At 40.6% G+C, this 17,925-nt stretch overlaps 1 protein-coding gene across 1 annotated transcript in view; it reads left to right on the top strand.

Annotated features, from left to right (window-relative positions):
• VPS26B (vacuolar protein sorting 26 homolog B (S. pombe)) overlaps window positions 1-17,925 on the top strand; it is a 48,423-nt gene that overhangs the window by 21,314 nt on the left and 9,184 nt on the right. The window contains exon 3 of the mRNA XM_006892815.1: window positions 8,297-8,461. Within this exon, the coding sequence (XP_006892877.1) occupies window positions 8,297-8,461 (165 nt within the window). The remainder of the gene's footprint in view (window positions 1-8,296; window positions 8,462-17,925) is intronic.

Raw genomic sequence — 17,925 nt, 5'->3', positions numbered from 1 at the left:
TATATACACATACATGTTGTTGTTATGTGATGTCAAGTCACCTGTGACTCATAGTGACCCTATGTACAACAGCCCTAAACTCAGACCTGTCCTGTGTCTATCTCCGACACAGCTACCCCCGTTACCCCAGTCACTGAATCAATCCATCTCATCGAGGGTCTTCCTCTCCTGCGCTTTCCACCCTCCCAAGCATGATGTCCCTTTCCAAGGACAAGTCCTTCCTTGCAGCATATCCAAAGTACATCAGACGAAGCCTCAGAATCCTTGCCTCCAAAGAATAGCCCGGCTTCACCCCCTCCAGGACAAACTTGTTCGTTTTCTTAGCAGTCCATGGTATATTCAATACTCTCTCCAAAACCCAGCTCAAAGGCATCAATTCTCCTTCTATCATCCCTAGTCATTGTCCAGCTCTCTGATACAAAGCAAGTGATTTCAAAGATCATGGCATGTATCAGGCGCACCTTAGTCTCCAGACTGACATGGTTGCACTTCAGCACTTTAGAGAGGTTTCTAACCACAGACTTTCCCATCGCAATACATCTTTTTAATTTCCTGGCTGCTGGTGCCAAGAATGTTGACTGTGGAGCCAAGCAAACTAAAGCTGTGAACAATCTCAATCCCTTCACTATCCATTATGATGCTGCTAATTGGCCCAGTGGTGAGAATCTTTGTTTTCTTGATATTGAGCCTCAATTCATATTGAAGACTACAGTCCCTGACCTTCCACAACAAGTGCTTCATGTCCTCCTCAGTTTCAGCAAGCAGGGTTGTGTCATCTGCATAACACAGATTGTTGATGATTCTTCCTCCAATCCTGATGCCACACTTCTCCTCATAGAGCCCAGCCTCCCAGGTAGTCTGTTCTGCATAAAGATTGAAAAGGTATGGAGACAGGATACAGCCCTGGCGTACACTCTTCCCAATTTTGAACCATGCAGTGTTTCCCTGCTCTGTTCTGATGACTGCCTCCTGGTCCAAGTATATGTTTTCCCATTAGTACAATCAAGTATTCTGGGATATCCATTCTTCTCAGAGTTAGCCACAGTTTGTTATGGTCCACACAGTCAAATGCCTTTGTGTAATCAATGAAACGAAGATTGATATTCTTCTGATACTCCTGGCTTTCAGCTAAGATCCATCTAACATTAGCTACAATATCCCTTGTACCACAACCCCTTCTAAACCCAGCCTGCACTTCTGGTAGTTCTCTTTAGATGTGATGTTCCAGTCATTTTTGGATAATCTTCAGCAGAATCTTGCTTGCATGTAATATTAATGATATTGTTCGATAATTTCCGCACTCTGTGGGATTACCTTTCTTTGGAATGGGAACAAATATAGATCTCTTCCAGTCAATTGGCCAAGTTGTTCTTCAGATTTCTTGGCACAACTTGGTGAACACATCTAAGGTAGCATCTGTTAGTTGAATTATGTCAATTTGGTATACCATCAATTCCTGCGGCTGTATTCTTAGCCAATTCTTTCAAAGCAGTCTGAACTTCTTCATCACCATAGGCTCTTGCTTGTATGTTGTTTATTGAAATTCTTCTGTGTCTGCCAATTCCTTTTGGTATAATGACTCTGTATATACTCTTTCCACCTTCTTTAAATATTTGTAGGATCACCCAATATTCTACTCAAAGCATCCTTTTTTTTTCTTTTTTTTTTAATCTTTATTTTATTATTTTGTGTGTGTGTACCGTCAAGTCAGATCTGACTGGTACAGGAGGAGATTGTTCCTCCTTCCTCGGCAGAGCATCTGGTGGTTTCGAACAGTGTACCTCTGGGATTGCAGTGCAGCTTCTTGCCACTAGGCCACCAGAGCTCCCCTTCAAAGCATCCTTAAGTATTCTAACTCGAGGCTTGAATTTCCCTTCAGTTCCTTGAGCTTAAGAAATGCTGAGAGAGTTTGGCCCCTTTGATTTTCTGACTCCAGCTCTTTGCACATTTCATTGTAATACTTTGTCTTGTCACCCAGCCTTTTGAAATCTCCTGTTCAGCTCCTTGATGTCTTGATTTCTTCCTTCTGCTTTGGCTTCTCAGCATTCCAGTTCCTGTATTAGAAACTAGAACTGATTCCAGAGTTTTAAAAAAAAAAAAGAAAACTGTCTCATCTCTTCCCCTCAGATGTGATAATGCTGAGTGAAGCTGGCTTCCTGTACTGCTTTAAATACCTAAACCCATCTTGGTTCTCTCATGAAGTAAGCTCAGTTTCATCACCTAAAGGTCTCTGTTCAGGATGGTCTGCAGACCGTGGCAACAATTTTCTTCTTTAGCTGCCTCGTTTCCGCTCTTCCATCAGAATAGATTTTGTGAGCTCTTCTTTGCAGATTTTTAAAGAGGTCTTTTAAAACCTTTTCAATGAAATTAGTCCCATTAGAGTTAGGTTTAATTTTCAAATGCATAGTTTGGAATCAGGAAAGGTGTGTGTCAGGGTTGTATCCTTTCTCTAAACCTAGTCAATCTATATACTGAGCAAAATATTCAAGAAGAATTATATGAAGAAGAATGTAGCATCAAGATCAGAGGAAGATTTGCTTTTCCCGTCACCGCCAGGTTGTGTGAAGGCGAAGGCCCGGGTGCGTTCAAGATTCCGCTCTACCTGTAAGTCACCGGTGTTCCTGCTGGAGTTGTAATGGATGTTAATACCACTTTACAAGAGGCGCTAAAGACCGCCCTCATCCACGATGGCCTAGCACGTGGAATCCGCAAAGCTGCCAAAGCCTTAGACAAGCGCCAAGCCCATCTTTGTGTGCTTACATCCATCTGTAATGAGCTTCTGTATGTCAAGTTAGTTGATGCCCTTTGTGCTGAACACCAAATCAACCTGATAAAGGTTGATGATAATAAAAAAAATGAGGGAGTGGGTAGGCCTCTGCAAAACTGGTCGAGAAGGAAAACCCTGCAAAGTAGTTGGCTGCAGTTGTGTAGTTGTTAAGGACTATGGCAAAGAATCCCAGGCCAAGGATGTCATTGAAGAATATTTTAAATGAAACCAATAAAGAACTTGGCATATTGCTTTTCTGTTATTTTTTGAGGGGAGTGAGGAGCAATAAAATGGAGATTTGATAACAGAAAAAAAAAATCAGAGGAAGATTTATCAACAAGCTGTGCTGTGCAGATGACACAGCCTTGCTTAGTGAAGAAGTGAAGGGTGAAGAAGATTTGAATTGAAGCACTTGCCATAGAAGATCAAAGACTACAGCCTTCAATATGCATTACATCTCATCATCAAGAAACAAAAATCTTCACCCCTGGACCAATAAGCAACATCATGATAGAAGGAGAAAAGATTGACGTTCTCAACAGTTTTATTTTACTTGGATCCACAGTCATCATTCATGGTAACCACAGTCAAGAAATCAAGAGACAGGTTGTTCTTGTTACTTACCATCTAGTTGCTTGTGATTCATAGCGACCCTATATACAACAGCCCTGAAACCTGCTCTATCCTGAGCCAATTTGATTGTCTCCGACACACCTACCCTATACCCCGTCATTGAATCAATCCATCTCATCCAGGGTCTTCCTCTTCCACACTATCCCACCACTCTTCCAAGGACTGATCCCTCCTTGCAGCATGCCCCAAGTACGTGAGACAAAGCCTCAGAATCTTTACCTCCAAGGAGCAGCCTGATTTCACCATCTCCAGTGCAAACCTGTTTGTTCTCTTAGCAGTCCTTGATATATTCATTACTCTCCTCCAAAACTACAACTCAAAAACATTGATTCCTATCTCATTCTTAGCCTTTGTCCAGCCTTCTGATGCATAGAAAGTAATTGTAACGACCATGGCCTGGATCAGGCTCACCTTAGGCCCCAAACTGACACGATTGCTCTTCAGTACTCTGAAGAACAGTACTTGACAGCAGATTTTCCCAATACAATTCATCTTTTGATTTCTCCTGGCTGCTAGTACCAAGTCAAGTAAACTGAAGCTGTTAACAATCTTAAATCTCTTCTCCGTCTATCATGATGTTGCCAGAGGGTCCGACCAGTGGTGAGAATCTTTGTTTTCTTCATGTTGAGCTTCAATCCATATTGAAAGCTGCAGTCCTTGATCTTCTGTAGCAAATGCCTCAAGTCTTCCTCAGTTTCAGCAAGCAAGATTGTGTCATCAGCATAATGTAGATTGTTGATGAGCCTTCTTCCAGTCCTGATACCACATTTCTCCTCAGAGAGCCCAGCCTCCTGAATGATGTGTTCCACATGTAGGTTGAAAAAGTATAACATAGCTAGGACACATCCCTGGTGTACACCCTTAACGATTTTGAACCATGCAGTGTTTCCTTGCTCTGTTCTGATGACTTCCTCCTAGTCCAAGTACAGGATTCACAAAAATACAATCAAGTGTTCTGGAATTCCCATTCTTCTCAGAGTTAGCCACAGATTATTGTGATCTCCACAGTCAAATGTCTTTACATAGTCAATGAAACACAGATTCCTCTAATACTCTCAGCTTTCAGCTAAGATCCATCTAACATTGGTTATAATGTCCCAGGTGCCACAGCCTCTTCTAAATCCAGTCTGCACATTTCGCAGTTCTCTGTTGATGTGCTGTTCCAGTCAATTTTAGATAATTTTCAGTAGGATCTTGCTTGCATGTGATATTAATAATATTGTTTGATCATTTCCACACCCTGTTGGGTCACCTTTTATTGGAATGAAAACAAATACAGGTGGTTGTTCTCCAGATTTCTTGGCACAAGTTGTTGAGTGCATCCAGGGCAACATCTCTTTGTTGAAATATGTCAGCTGGTATGCTGTTAATTCCTGAGGCCTTATTTTACACCAGTTCCTTCAGAGCAGCTTGAACTTCCTCCTTCATCACCATAGGCTTTTGATCATTTGTTGTTTAATTAAATTCTTCTGTGTCAGGTAATTCTTTTTGGTATAATGACACTGTCTATTCCTTCCATCTTCTTTGGATGCTTCCTGGGTCATTCAGCATTCTGCCAACAGCATCCTTAGGTATTGCATCACGAGGCTTGAATTTGTTCTTCAGTTCCTTCAGCTTAAGAAATGCTGAGCAAGTTCATCCCTTTTGATTTTCCAACTCTAGCTCTTTGTGCATTTCACTATAATACTTTGCCTTCCTGTGCTGCCCTTTGAAATCTTCTGTTCAGTTCCTTAACAACTTGATTTCTTCCCTTTGTTTTGATGTCTTGGCACTCTAGTGCAATATTCATAGTCTCTTCTAACATCCATTTTGGCCTTGTCTTTTTCCTCTGCCTTTGTAATGACCTTTTGCATTCTCATGGATGATATCCTTGATATACTCCCACAGTTCATCTGCTCTTCGCTCATTAGTATTCAAAGGCTCAAACCTGTTCCTGAGATAGTCTTTAAATTCAGGAGGGATCAACTCAGGGTTGAACTTTGGTTCGTGTAGATTTGATTTTATTTTCTTTAGCTTCAGTTTGAACTTGCACACAAGTAGTTGATGATCTGATCTACAATCAGCACCTGGCCTAGTTTTCATGGCTGATACTGAACTTCTCTAACATTTCTTCCCACATATGTAATCGGTGATAGAATTCTGTACAATCAGGAATTCATTGCAGATACCTTTAAATACATGTTACATGGGGAAATCTGCTGTCAAGGACTCCTCTAAAGTGCTGACGGGCAACAATTTCAGTTTAAAGGTTAAGGCTCACTTGATCAAAGCCATTGTATTTTAAATTGTTTTCTATGCATCTGAAAGTTGGTCAGTGAATAAGAATGACAGAGGAAGAATTGATGCCTTCAAACTACAGTGCTGTAGAAGAATACCACCTATTACGTAGACTGCCAAAAGAGCAGTCTATCTTGGAGCAAGTGCAACCAGGGTGTCCCTTCATCTCACATAATTTGGGTGTGTTATCAGGAAGGGCTAGTCCTTAAAAAAGGACATCATGCTTGAAAAGGTGGAAGGTTAGGGGAAAAAAAGGAAGATCCTCACCAAGATGGACTGACATAGTGACAAGAACAATGGTTTTGCGCATGCTGGACGTGGTGAGGATGCAGAAAGGTTCATCCATTCACCACGGGTCATAGTTGACTCCAGGGCACCTAACAACAACAGGCAGTGTTTCATCAGTGCATTTAAAGAAGGCAGCATCAGGGACCTTACAACGAAATTTATTTATGCTCTAATTTTATTTTTTGCAGTGGATTTATCTTATTTTTTATTGGCAGAAATAGAAGTATGACTGTCAAAATTAGAGAAAGATTATAGGATTTGTGTTGAGAGAAGGATACTTAGAGGATGTAAATTCCCTATTAAGAGTTTGTATTCTATTACATAGCCAGCAAGAGACATGACAAGATGGCGTGGGATTTTTTCTTTATCTTTAGGCAGGAGAGTGGTCCTTTGGAAGATTAATTTAGAATCTACTTGCAGCATTTCATGGAAGCAAAGAGTGGAAACAAAAGCCAGTAGGTCATTAGAGGCACTAAGGATTTTATTTTCTTGGACACAACAGAAACATGCAGAAAGCAGAGTGTTAATAGACACCAACCAAAATGACAGTGTCTGCACTATTGAAACAGAAGACTGAGGGCTGTTAAAGGATTTGGAGGTTACCAGAATTTGGAGATAAAATGGTCAATATTGTCATACAAATGAGTTTGAAACATTGGGAAAATAGGTGAGAAATTTACTAAATGCTTGGAAATCTGGGGCTCATGCCCCAGGGAACACTTAGAAATGTATTCTTTGGAATAATTTGTTCAAAAATAGTTAACTCTTTTAAGCAGGAGAGACAAGGAAGAAAGTGTCAGAACTTACTGACCCCTAATAGGAGGAGGAAGATGGAGAAAAAGAATTAGGGTAACAGTCTCTTCAGGGGACGGCAAAGGGGGAGAATGTTTAATAGAAGAGGAAAGAAGTTTAGGATTAATGAAGATCACCAAGAAAAGGGCTTGGCTATAGTAACTAGAAGGAGTCATGTATTAATCTCAGAGAGCAGTTTCTAGTGGTGTGGGGTATCAGAAGATAGCAGTCAAGAACAACAGTTGTAGAGAAAGCATTCTAATGACATCCATATCTGGGAATAAAAATCCAGAGTGCAGTGGCTCCAAGAATATTTTTAGGATTGGTGAGTTCTAGACCTTATATAACCCCACAAGAAGAAACCTTTAGCAAGTATTAGATATTGAGTATGTGGATAAAATTGGAAAATTGGAAAAACAATTATACTGATACTGAAAACTGATTCAGAACAAAGCTTCCATTTCAGAATCCTTAGAAACTTTTAAAATGTCACCTGAGCCCCACTCCAACTGTCTTGGGGAATATGACAAGGGTACTGCCCAGATCATTAGGATTACTCAGAAGCAATCAGGTAGCTAATCTAAATGTGGAGATGAGTGATGAATGTATTTTTATAACTTTCTCTATTACTATTTGGTATTTGTGGAGATTAGCCCAAGTTTTAGTCAGAAGGAAAAGAATTAGTGTTTTCTCCTGGGTTCACTATTTATTAAAGTTATATTCGTGGAGACAGGGATGCTGGGAAGCCACAAGATATATGGCCAGTGGGGACAGGCTCAGTGTAGAAATCCCTTCTGGGGCCCTAACTGTTTCTTTCTAGCTTGTCCCCAACCCCAGCAGCTCCCTCCCAAGCAGTCTAACTAGACTTTATTACTCAAACAAGTCAGGTGTTTTCATCCCATTTCTCCCTTCCTGTAGCACTTGATTTCTGTTTCTCAGCAGTTTCTATGTGTCTTTTTTTTTCCCTTCTATTTATTTTCCATCTCCTCTAGTGGACTGTGAACTTTGTAAGAGACAGACTAACTCCTCTTATGCCTAGGCCAGCATTTGGCTTAGTAAATAAGTATTTGCTGAATTAATTATGTAACTTAATTTCTCTAGTCCCTATTCATTTCCTTTAACTGTGAGGGACATCAAAAGTACTCGTTGACTATATCATTTTTAAATAAATAAGTGTGTAAATACAAGAATGAGCAGACCTTTTTACCCAAAAAGCTAGGATTTAGTTAGGAATAAATTAGAACTTATATACACATACCTGGTTGAACACCTAAGTGCCGTGGAAGCATACAAATGCCATGTGTAGACTCTTCACTTGCCTCTAGAACAGAGTTATTAATTCAGAAACATGGGTTCCAAAAAGGTGAACTGTATGAAATGAGCTTGCATTTCTTCCTGAAGGTGGGTCCATAGAGGTAAATTGTGAACAGGATTCCAGAAACCCTGTGAGGGATTTTCCTGAAGAGATCAGTTTTGTACTGCTATCTGAGCAGCATCTAGAGACTGGACGTACTCATTCATGCTGTTTGCCTCCTACAGGTATTTCCTCCGAGCCACCATCAGCCGCCGCCTCAATGATGTTGTCAAAGAGATGGATATTGTTGTTCATACACTTAGCACATACCCAGAGCTAAACTCCTCCATCAAGATGGAAGTTGGGATTGAGGACTGTCTACACATTGAGTTTGAATACAACAAATCAAAGTAAGTGTCCCAGGCCCCAGATTATTAAGAGTAGGCAAAAACGGGAAAGATCACAGAAATGTGACAGCGCATGGATATATATGCACAGCTGGCTAGACATAGGCTGACCAAGGTTTTGGTTACCTACTGCTGCTGTAACCAAAATATTACAAGTGGATACCTTTAACAAAGAGAAGTTTATTCTCTTAAGTTTAGGACGCTGAAAGCGCAAATTCAGGCTGCCAGCTCACTGCCAAGCTGACATTTATTTTGGGTGAAACACAATTCAGTCCATAACAACAAGGAAGTAAAAACATTTTAATTAAACTAAATATGTTAGATTAAGAAAGTAAACACTGTATCATATCTTTCTAACTAAACTAAACTGACTTAAGGTCTGGATTGTAGGTAAACTTATTTTCCTCTCCTAATGAGAATAATATCAGATACCATTCCCTTCCCTTGGCATTTGCTTCCTACTTTTTTAAAAAGAAAAAAGTGATGAAACAAATGCTGGCCAGTTTGCTACTCCTTCCCTGACTAAAATGGGTTGTAGCCAGGAGAATCTGATGCACTATTTTAAAGGTCACAAAACAGCTTTTTCCCCCCTCAGCAAGCCAGGAAGCAATGTTTGTTTCAAACTATGTTCCATGTTAAAATATTTCTTAACAACACATATCCTTATCCTTCTTTTGAATACCAAACCAAAACTCATTACCATTAATTCAGTTCCATTTTATTCTAACTCATAACAACTAAAAAGTTGGGTTAACATTTTTTTTAATATATTTTGAATTTCTCATCGAAAAGATAAGGCACTTTAGACAAAGTTAATGAGCTTAAAATGTGAAAGAGCAAAAGAATGAGAGCAGTTCTTTTACCTACACTATGTATATTTATACTTTTAAGGGTATCACTTAGAATAAAGGAAGTCTTGGTTTATTTCAGTTAGAAGACCCCTAGAATCTCTAAGCATCTCTTCTGAAATGCTGGTAAGGGTCCTAACCAAAAACCAAACCTGTTCCCAGCATGTGGATTCTGATTCAGATCAATCTTGTAGGACAGAGTATGTTGGAGTAGACTGCTACATACTTTTCCCATAGGTGGTTGTCTTTATAGTGCTCTTACCTGCTGAGAAGCTCTGGTGGTGCAGGGAATTATGTGTTTGGCTGCTAACCAAAATGATGGTGATTTGAATCCACCAGCTACTGCACAACAGAAAGGTGGGCATTCTCCTCCCGTAAAAATTCATAGCCTTGGAAACCTGGTGGAGGGTCGCTGTGAGTCCAGATTGACTCATCACTGGTGGGTCTGGGTTGAGTTAGTTACCTACTCAGTGTCTGCAGTCTCTCGATTAGATTGGATGCAAAAGGTGGTATGAAACAGGGAGAACAGAATCCTGGAATTGGGAACCTGGGCTCACTGTCTCTACCCCCTATTCAGATCCTTTCGTGGCCATGGCGTCAGGACTGACTCTCCTTTGGGTTTCCGAGGCTGTTAATTGACACAAGAAGAGACTGTCCACCTTTCTCCCTAAGAACCACTGGTGGATTTGAACCACCAGAAGGACAGCTCCCTATGGACTGCGCCATCTGCTTTGAACATTCCTTTCTTTACCTGCGATGCAGAAGTTACAGTTCTAAAATCCTGCCAGCGTTCATGCCCAGTGACTACAGTTTTCCATTTAAAAGATTTTTTTAAATTTTTTTTTATCTAGCACAAGTACAATTTACCTTTTTAACTGTGATTTCAGTGAAAGTTTACATAGCAAATTAGGTTTTCATTCAACCATTCACACACATTCTGTTTTACAATATTAATAATACCCACAATAATTTTGCCACCATTACCAGAGCATTCAACCTTAAATTAATCCTCTCCTTTTACACCAACCTGCCATCAGGGCTTTATCCATGAGCAGAGGCTGCCCCCTGGGCCTCACATGATTGGTTATTGTGATGGGTGCGTGCCCTCCTGATAGTAGTGTTCACCTTGTTGACCTACCTATTGTTCGTCTGAGAGTTAAGCCACCGGAGTTCAGGATCGTGAGGGTAACTGAGACCCACCAATCTCTGTCAAACCAGCAGCCTGACCTATTTTATGTTTTTGTGTGTGATCCACATATTTTCTCCCCCTCTATCCAGGATCTTCTTCTATACTCCTATTTAATGTTTAAAGATTTTACCACATTCCTATCATGTATAAAATAGGGCTGTGTACATTCAGACTGCCAGCCTCACTATCTGACCCAAAGAGAAAGTTCAAAGGGTCAGAAGGCTTAATGACTTCCAAGTAAGCGACAGACAGCAGTCCAGACCCCCTTCAACTAAAATGCTAGAAAACAGGTAACAAGAGAGAGATGTTAATTCCGGAACCCTGAGTTTAAAAAGAAAAGATGAAGAAGTAATTAAAACACCAACTGAAAAGAAACAAACATTGAATAAAGAGAGAACAGATGGAGACCAGGATTGTGAACAGTGTGGTGCAGCCATTTTGAAAAGCGGTCTGGTTGGCTGCGAAGCCAGGACAGTGGGACTATGGTGTTCTGAATAGCTGCCTAGTCACTGGAAACCTAAGACTGGCAGTATGCACACTAGTGGCTGACTGACTGACAGTGGAAAGGCATAATCTCTCATATTCAATAGCCTCCTGGTATAAGGGGCGAGATTCACATGACCATCCCCAGACTAGGTGGCTGACAGTGGTCCTCTGCCCTGTCCCATCTCTACCAGAGATTAAGTCTGGTACAAGGCAGTGGGGTTGTTTATATGGTTCTTCTTTCAGAGATGTCCCAGGGAGCTAGCAGATTGTGCTGTGCCTGGACTGCAGCTAGCCCTACACTGGTAGGGCACACCTCTGACAGGAGTCCTGGCCTCTCACTGAACACCCTTATAGCAGTGCACCCTCCTAGGTTTCTCAGGTTGACAGCAATTACCTTATCCCACTACCTATCTCTGACTGGATACTGTCCCTATACTTATCTGTTAGACTGGCTTGGCTAAGAGACAGTCCCTAGCGAGGCAGAATATGCCAGGTTTGCTCCTCCGACACTACCACAAACTCCTTCCCAGGATGGGTGCCCGTCCCTTCATTTCGTCTAGATCGTAAGAGGTGGTATCTGTGGCCAGGCTAGCATCTTGGGGCCTCAGCCACCTCTCAGACAAGCAGAAATTCTGATGTGACTGGGCACTGCACTGTGAGACTTCTGCTGAATTGGTAGGCAATACAGTCCCAACTAGATATCATGTCTCTGTCCTCCACAGCAGTGTCCAGAGCACCAATCAGATATCCAGTCCAACCTCCTGGAAGGTCCCTCCTTTCTCCTCTCATTTTTTAATTTCCTTTTGCTTTCCAAATTTTTGGTCACTTGTTTATTTGTTCTTATATTAGCTTCCCCTCTCTCCCATTTCTTAAGTTTCTCTTCTCATCTTTTTTACTTTCCCTACCAGTTTCGTCTCTTCTTTTCCCTTTTATGATTCTCATTATTTTATACTCCACTCAGTTTTGGTTTTTCTGCTGTCTCTACTGTCCAGTAGAATTTTTGTTTGTTTCCCTTTTCCTTTGTCCAGTCTGGCAAGACACAGCAGCCATTTCAGCAACACTTAATGCCTCCTGCAGCTTCACTTATTGGCAGAACTGAAGACCAGCTCTTGTTCCCCCTAACTGAGGAAAGACTGCAACCAGCACTGGCCCAGTCTGTCCTCAGCTTCTCTACATAAACAGCAAACCTAGAACTATGCTCATTCCACCACCCTGTGTCACACCCACCATAAGACAGAAGGTGAAACTAAGAATTACCAAATTGGGACAGCACACTCACCTGGCTCAATCAGCTAGCTAAAACAAAACAAATTAATAGAAAGCTGTAAACAGTACATGTCGTAGAGGCAGCTAAAAAAAACCCAGAAAAAGATAGAACAGAAAAGTTACCAGAAACAGAATCACGAAAATCAAATACATAAAATGGATGGAAAACTAGAAGCAAAACAAAAAAAGTTAATTGTAATTCAGAGTATTAAGGCAAAAAAAAAATCTAAAAAATAGATAACACATTTAGCGATCCCTGCCAGTGCCACTGCAGGACCATCCCAGGGGCCAAACAGGATGAGAGAGTTTGGAACAGAGACTTAGAAGCGGGGGAAAAAATTTCTCAGCTGGCACATTGAACTGCAAGAAAGAGAGCTCACCTGAAACCTCCTTGCACACAAACTGCTTAAGTTGGCACTCTGATCTCACGCCACTCCAGAGACAAAGGAAGACATTAGACTTTGGGGAGAAGAAGCCATCCAGTGAGACAGTCTCCCCCAGAGCCAGCACTTTCAGGTGCAGGGGAGAAAAGGAACAGAAACTCCCTTGGGGAAAGGTCCTTCCATTTGGGGATCCCTGCCTCCACCCCTGCTGGACCATCCTAGGGGCAAAACAAGAAAAGAAAGTTTGAGCCAGAGAGCTACAGGCAGGGGAAAGACTTTCTCAACTGGCACATTGAGCTGCAAGAAAGAGAGCTAATCTGAAACCCCTCCTGCACACAAACTGCTTAAGTTGGTGCTCCTGATCTCATGCCACTCCAGAGACAAAGGAACACATTAGACTTCAGGAGAAAAAATGCCATCAAGTAAGACAGTTTTTCCCAGAAAAACTGTGTCGGGGACAGAAGGAACTGAAACTTCACTGAAGAAAGGTCCCTCCTTTTGGGGATCCCTGCCTCTGATGTCATTAGGAAATCCTAGTGGCAAAACAGGACAAGGGAGTTTGAGACAGAGAGCTGAAAGTAGGGGAAAGACTTTCTCAGCTGCCATTTTGAGCTGCAAGAAAGAGAACTGATTTGAAACCCTATTAGACAGAAATTACTTGAGTGGAGCACCTGGTTTCGCACAACTAAGCCACTTCATAGACAAAGGAAGACAAGTGAGTTTGGAAGAGGGGACTACAATAAGTTGAGATTGCTGCAGGGCTGCATTGCAGACTGGAGAGAATGTGAAGGACTTTATGAAAGGCAATTTTCCCAAAAAGGACTTTCAGTAGAGAGAGTGGCTCATGCCATAGATTGAACATTGTAAGCTGGCAATTAATCAGTAACATCATAATGATAAGCATTATCAACAACTTATGAAGCTACAGTAGAAACAGCCTAATGCTTGTCAAGAAAAACTTCACTTAATGTCCAGAAAGCGGCAGCAGTCCTTGACCTTCTGTACTAGGGATATTAAAGCTAATGTTAGATGGATCTTGGCAGAAAGCAGAAAGTACCAGAGGAATGTCTATCTGTTTCATTGACTGTGCAAAGGCTTTTGACTGTGTGGATCACAACAAACTATGGCTGACTCTAAGAAGAATGGGAATCCCAGAACACTTGATTGTGCTTATGCAAAATCTGTATTTGGGCTGGGAGGCTGCTGTCAGAACAGAGCAAGGAAACACTCCATGGTTCACAGTTGGGAAGGGTGTACTCCAGGGATATATTCTGTCTTAATACCTTTTCCATCTATACGCTGAACAGATCAGATCATCTGTGAGGCTGGGCTGTATGAGGAGGGATGTAGCATCAGGATTGGAGCAATATTCATCAACAACTTGCATTATGCATATGACGCAACCCTGCTTGCTCAAACTGTGGACCTGAAGTGCTTACCGCAGAACATCAAGGACTGCAGCCTTCATTGTGTATTGAAGCTCAACATCAAGAAAATAGTTTCTCACCACTGGGCCAGTTGACAGCATCATTATGGGTGGTGAAGAGATGTTAACAGCTTTAGTTTGCTTGGCTCCACAGTCAACATTCTTGCTACCAGCAGCCAGGAAATCAAGAGACGAATTGCATTGGGAAAGCTGACTGTTAGGGACCTCTCCAGAGTACTGAAAAGCAACAATGTCAGTCTGGAGACTGAGGTGTTTCTGATCCAGGCCATAATCATCACAATTGCTTGCTATGCATCAGATAGCTTGACAGTGACTAGGGATGATAGAAAGAGAATTGATGCCTTTGAGATGTGATGCTGGAGAAGAGTGTTGAATATACCATGGACTACTAGGAGAACAAACAGGTTCACCCTAGAGAGGGTGAAACCAGGCTGCTCCTTGGGGGCAAGGATTCTGAAGCTTCATCTGACATATTTTGGCCGTGTTACAGGAGGGTCCTTGGAGAGGACCATCATGCCTGGAAGGGTGGAGGAACAGAACAGGAGAGGAAGACCCTCGAAATGGATTGATTCAGTCACTAGGGTAACGGGGGTAAGTGTTTCAGAGACAATAAGTTTGACACAGGGTAGAGTAGGGTTTGGAGCTGTTCTACACAAGGGTCACTGTGAGTTGTAAGTGACTCAACAGCACATAACAATAATAAAATTCTCTGATAAATCTTAAATCTAGAGGAAATGGACATATGCCTTGAAACTCACCCCCTACCCAGACTAACAAGGACAGATACAGAATCGGAAGAGAAGAAATTGAAGTCATAAAAAGGCTCTGCCACAAAAAATGTCTTCAAAATGGCTTCACTGATGAATTCTACCAAACATGCAGAGAAGATCTATCACCAATTCTACTTAAATTATTATTAAAAATAGAAAAAGAAGGAACACTCCGAGAGAACGTCTGAGAAGCAAGCATAACCCTAATACCAAAGCCAGGGAAGCATATTACCAAAAAAGAAAACTATAGACCAATATCTCTAATGAACATAATGCAAAAATCCTTAACAAAATATTGGCCAGTAGAATCCAACAGCATATATTAAAAAAAAAAAAAATCATCATGACCAAGTGGGATTCATAAGAGATATACAAGGATGGTTCAACGTAAGAAAAACCATCATAATTCACCACATTAACAAAGCAAATAACAAGAACCATATGATCTCAGCTATTGTTGCAGAAAAGGCATTTGACAAAATCCAACACACTTTCCTGATTAAAATACTCAGCACAATAGGAATAGAAGGAAATTTTTGCAACATCATGAAAAGTATATGCAAAACCAAGAGCCAATATCATTCTCAATGGAGAAAGAATAAAAGCATTTTCCTTGCAAACAGGGACCGGACAAGAATGCCCACTAAGGCAATGTAAAGGAATGAAAGAAAAGGCATTCAGATCAAGAAAGTGATGGTTAAACTATCACTATATGTAGATGACGTGATAGTGTGTACAGAAAACCCCAAGGACTCAACGAAAAAACCAACTGTTAGAGCTAGTTAACCAATTTAGTAGAGTGGCATGATAGAAGATCAATATCCAAAAGCCAGCAGGATTCCTCAAAAAAACAAAAACAAACAAACAACAACAAAAAAAAATACCATTTACCAGATTAAAATACTCAGCACAATAATTATAGAAGGGAATTTCAACAAACTGAGATACTTGGGTATGAACCTAACTAGAGATACAAAAGACCTATTGTAAGAAAACTACAAAACACTTTGAGAAACAATAAAAGACTTAACTAAATGGAAAAATGTTCCCTGTTCATGGAGAAGACGGCTCAATATAATGAAAATGACATTCCTACCAAAAGCAATGTACATATTCAACACAATCCCAATACAGATAACAAATTCATTTTTCAGTGAGATCAAAGAGGCAATGTCATATTTATTTGGAGAGGAAAGAGACCCCGAATAAGCAAAGCACTTCAAAAAAACCCAAAAATTAAGTGGGAGGCATAGCAATCCCTGACCTCAAAACCTACTACACAGTTCTAATACTACCAGCATGGTCCTGGTACAATGACAGGCACATAGATCAATAGGACAGAATAGAGAACCCAGAAATGGACCCATTTATCTATGGTCTACTGATTAGACCAGGAAAGAAAACCTGAGTAGGGAAATGACATCCTCTTCAACAAATGGTTGCCAAAACTGGACTGCTTCCTTCAGAAAGTGAAACAGGAGCCACATCTCACACTTTACACAAAAATCAGCTTTTAAGGTGGGTCAGAGAGACCTGAGGGAAGAGCCCAAAAGCATGAAGTTCATGAGAGACAAATTGGGGCTAAGCTTAAATGGTATAAAGAGGCTGACAAATACAGCTAGAAATGCACAATCTGGAGAGGATAAAATTGATGAATGGAATCTTCTAAAGATTAAATAATTCTTATGTGCATCAAAAATGTTTTCCAGTCGTTTGAAAAGAAAACCTATTGACTGGAGAGAAAAAAAACATATGGCAATACCATTTTAGAGAATAATCTCATAACAAATTTATAGAATACTGCAGAAGGACCTCCAGAAGAAAAATACTGATAACCCAATTACAAAATGGGAAAAAGACTTGGAAAGACTTTTGACAGAGGAAGGCATTCAGACAGCCAACAGATGCTCAAAATCACTGGCAATAAGAGAGATGCATATCAAAGCCACAATGAGATACCATCTCACCCCTGTAGTAGTGGCAAAGCTTAGCAGGGCAGCAAGTAATAACTGTTGGAGAGGGCGGAACTCTTACACGCTGTTGATGGGATTGTAAAGTTGTACAACCACTCAGGAAGGCATTTTGGTGTTTCCTCAAAATGCTGAACATATAGACTCCATATGACCCAGATATTCCACTACTAGAAATATACTCCAAGGAAATTAGAACTGAGACACAGATTTGTGCCCCAATATTCATAGCAACGTTATTCATCATTGCAAGAAAATGGAAACAGTCCAGATGTCTAATCACAACTGAATGGATTGAGAAATTGTTGTACATTCATTCAGTGGAAGACTATGCAGCACTCAGGAGCAATGATTTTGAAAAATACTATGTAACTTGGGAGAGTCTGGAGAGCATTATGCTGAGTGTACTCAGTCTCTTAAGAACAAATACCAACGCACAACAAGCTAGAAAGCCAACACCATAAAAGAGAGGGAGAGAGAGAGAGAAATACTATTTCCTTTAAATAGATAGTAGGAAAAGTCCTATCTGTCACCATATAAGTGTTACTGGCTTTTGAGAAAACAACAGAACTAAGAGGACAAAGTGTGAATTTTCAAAGTGGAATTACCTGGAAGAATGTTTACATGAGCATTGATGAGCTTCTGCCTGTTTTAACTGTAAATAATGCAGTATTATAAACTAAGTTATTAAAAGAACAGCTCTTAAAAAAATGCAAGATTTAAACACAGAAGTGTGTGCCTATGCATACCGCCTTGTATTCTCTGTTTTCTTCCTGATATGAGTATCCCCCCCCCCCATATTGTCTGGTCTCCACACACATCATTTTAATGAAATCTGATAATCAAACATGTAGACATGTCAAATTATATTTGATCTTTTCCCATTAGGAATGTAATGCAGTTTCTCCTCAGTTTCTCTTGATTTAAATAAAATCACCACATTGTACATAATTTTCCATTATAAATGGAAAAAATGAATACTACGTAAGACCATACCAGAGCCAAGGAAGAGGAGATAGAAGATTTTTACCAACTTTTACAATCGGAGATTGATCAAACATGCAACCAAGACGCATTGATAATAATGGGTGACTGGAATGCAAAAGTC

Source organism: Elephantulus edwardii, unplaced genomic scaffold, assembly GCF_000299155.1.
Source record: "Elephantulus edwardii isolate Elephantulus edwardi_28Jun2011 unplaced genomic scaffold, EleEdw1.0 scaffold00120, whole genome shotgun sequence".
Classification (NCBI taxonomy): Eukaryota; Metazoa; Chordata; class Mammalia; order Macroscelidea; family Macroscelididae; genus Elephantulus; species Elephantulus edwardii.
This window is presented reverse-complemented; position numbering and strand designations above follow the sequence as displayed.